Source organism: Pelophylax lessonae (genome assembly GCF_965119305.1).
Source record: "Pelophylax lessonae genome assembly, chromosome: 3".
In the NCBI taxonomy this organism is placed as follows: Eukaryota; Metazoa; Chordata; class Amphibia; order Anura; family Ranidae; genus Pelophylax; species Pelophylax lessonae.
Genome location: NC_138770.1, coordinates 238,113,205 through 238,116,451, shown reverse-complemented (window position 1 = coordinate 238,116,451; position 3,247 = coordinate 238,113,205). Strand labels below are relative to the sequence as shown.

At 49.7% G+C, this 3,247-nt stretch overlaps 1 protein-coding gene across 1 annotated transcript; it reads left to right on the top strand.

Moving 5' to 3' along the window:
* The first annotated feature begins 1,940 nt into the window (after positions 1-1,940).
* RAP2B (RAP2B, member of RAS oncogene family) lies at positions 1,941-2,725 on the top strand. The gene has a single exon (XM_082251688.1). The coding sequence runs from the start codon at positions 2,093-2,095 to the stop codon at positions 2,642-2,644; it is 552 nt and encodes a 183-aa protein (XP_082107814.1). The 5' UTR covers positions 1,941-2,092; the 3' UTR covers positions 2,645-2,725.
* The last annotated feature ends 522 nt before the right edge of the window (positions 2,726-3,247 follow it).

Here is a 3,247-nt window from a genome sequence, read left to right as displayed (position 1 = left end):
GCTTCCTAATCAGTGGCCACCATTGCAGCATATTAATGCCCATCAATTCAACATATTGTTGCCCATAAGTGCAGCATATCAGTGCCCATCACTGCCACATAAAGCAGCCTTATCAGTGCCCACCAGTGCCGCATATCAGTGCAGCCTTATTCATGCTTCCTCATCAGTGCAGCATATTAATGCCCATAAATGCAGCATATTAGTGCCCACCAGTGCCGCATATGAGTGCCCATCAGTGCTGCATATGAGTGCCCATCAGTGCTGCATATGAGTGCAGCCTCATCAGTGCCCAAAAGTGTAGAATATCAGTGCAGCCTCATGAGTGCACATCAGTGAAGGAGAAAAAATACTTATTTACAAAATGTTACAACAGGAGCTAAGAAAAACTTTTTTTTCCTCAGAATTTTCGGTCTTTATTAATTAATTTAGCAAAGAATAAAAAACCCAGTGACATTTAACCACTGAGTACCGTAGTACTACTGCGGCAAAGTGGCTCGTTATCGTCTGACGACGTAGACCTACGTCGCCAGACTCCTCCCCCTGTAGGCGCCGCTCGCGCGCCGCCGGAGGCGCACTCCCGCTGTTTTCATTCACAGCGGGAGTCGTGCCAGGGGAGGAGCAGCGGCGATCGCCGCTGCTCTGCCCCGATCGTCGGGGAATCTAGTTTGGAGATCCGCCCGCCTGTGTAAACAGAGCGGGCGGATCTCCATAGTGACAGGGACTGACAGATCGGAGTGTTCAGCATAGCTGAACATGCGATCTGTCCCTGTGTCACTCAGTCACCCCCCCCCCCCCACACACGTCAGTAAGCACCAGGCATACATTAACCCCTCCCTCTCCAATAAAATTAACCCCTTCCCTGCCAGTGTCATTTTTATATATATAAAATATATATATATATATATATTATATTTATAGCACTGATTACTGCAGTAATGTCACTGGTACCCCCAAAAGTGTCAAAAATGTCAGTCAAGGGTCCGATCTGTCCGCCGCAATGTCGCAGTCCCGCAAAAAAAAAATCGCAGATCACCGCCATTACGCGTTTAAAAAAAAAACACCAAAAATGACAGAAATCTTTCCCTTAGTTAGTAAACGCAATAACTTTTGCGCAAACCAATCAAAATACGCTTATTGCGATTTTTTTTTACCAAACATGGGTAGCAGAAAACAAATTGGCCAAAAATTAAAAAAAAAATTGGTTTTACATCTTTTTTGGGGGGAATTTCATATAAAAAAATGTTAAAAATATTGTTATTTTTTCAAAATAAACGCTCTTTTTTTTGTTTATAGCGCAAAAAGTAAAAATCGCACAGGTGATCAAATACCACCAAAAGAAAGCTCTGTTTGTGGGGAAAAAAAGGACATCAATTTCGTTTGGGTACAGTGTTGCACGACCGCGCAATTGTCAGTTAAAGTCGCACAGCGCCAAATCGCAAAAAGTGGCCCAGACGTAAGACAGCAAAATCCTCCGGTGGTAAAGTTTTTAAATACGCCCCAAAAAAGCTCTATTTATGTGAAAAATAAATGTGGGTACAATGTCATTTGGGTACAGTGTTGCATGACGGCGCAATTGTCATTCAAGGTGTGACAGTGCTGAAAATTGGCCTGGGCAGGAAGGGGGTTGGCATGTATGTGAGAAGTGTCAGCCTTACACATTGAGTACAGGGCACACTTATGGGTGAGGGAAGGAGAGGTGTGGGGTGTAGCGAGCCCTGTGTGTACACACAATAATTACAGGAAGAATGCAGCACACACACACCAAGCCCGGGCTCCACATGACCAGCCAATGGCCAATGACTCACATCTGACTAATGAAAAGACTTTCTCTGCGGCTAAACGTCACAGCCAATCACAGCACGGCCCTGGCAGGCCAATCGCGGCTGACAGTCCAGGCAGCCAATGACAGGCGAGCAGTTGCAGAATACATTGAGTGTAATTGAAGATAACTAGAGCTGCTGCCTTAGAAAGGAATGGAGAGACGGGCAGCGCCGGAGAGCGGCAGGGCTGGTCCGGTACATCGTACGAGCAGCCGCCGATGAAGTGATCCCCGGCCGCCTGCCTTCCTTCCTTCCTGCCTCCCCCGGCCACCATGAGAGAATACAAAGTAGTAGTGCTGGGCTCCGGCGGGGTGGGCAAATCGGCGCTCACCGTCCAGTTTGTGACCGGCTCGTTCATCGAGAAGTACGACCCGACCATCGAGGACTTCTACCGGAAGGAAATCGAGGTGGATTCGTCCCCGTCGGTGTTGGAGATCCTAGACACGGCGGGCACCGAGCAGTTCGCCTCTATGCGGGATCTGTACATCAAGAACGGCCAGGGCTTTATCCTGGTCTACAGCCTGGTCAACCAGCAGAGCTTCCAGGACATCAAACCCATGAGGGACCAGATCATCCGGGTCAAGCGCTATGAGAAAGTGCCCATGATCCTGGTGGGCAACAAGGTGGACTTGGAAGGGGAAAGGGAAGTGACCTATGGGGAAGGGAAAGCCCTGGCCGATGACTGGAACTGTCCCTTTATGGAAACTTCGGCCAAAAACAAAGCATCTGTAGACGAGCTCTTCGCTGAGATTGTCCGCCAGATGAACTATGCTTCCCAACCCAATGGAGACGACCAGTGCTGCTCCTCCTGTGTCATCCTCTGAGGTCCCCCCCCCTCTTTACAATGCACTATCTCCTCTTTTTACTTGTAACATGATTGCAACCAACTTTGCATCCAACCACTCCGGAACCGGCACTGGAATCGGCGGAGGTCACCCTGGGCAACCTGTTCAACGACCGGTGGTGGTCAACCTGGGCCGCCGGGTTGTGAGACCTATGTTCAATTACTGGCAGCAGTCACCTTGGGCCACCCATCAACCTGGGCCTCCTGTGTTTGGGACTTCTGTTCAACTACTGGCAGTGGTCACATTGGGCCACCCATCAACCTGGGCCTCCTGTGTTTGGGACTTCTGTTCAACTACTGGCAGTGGTCACATTGGGCCACCCATCAACCTGAGCCTCCAGTGTTTGGGACTTCTGTTCAACTACTGGCAGCGGTCACATTGGGCCACCCATCAACCTGGGCCTCCTGTGTGACTTCTGTTCAACTACTGGCGGCGGTCACATTGGGCCACCAGTTTTGGGTCCCCTTGTTCAGCTGCTAGCAGTGATCAACCTAGGCCCCCTGTTTAATTACGGGCCACCAGTTTTTGGGACTTCCACTCAATTACCAGCAGGGGTCTCATGGGCCACCAGTTTTGGGCCCC

What these genes read in the sequence shown, in the direction of transcription:
- RAP2B (XM_082251688.1), top strand. Translation starts at nt 2,093, where the DNA reads ATGAGAGAATACAAAGTAGTAGTGCTGGGCTCCGGCGGGGTGGGCAAA.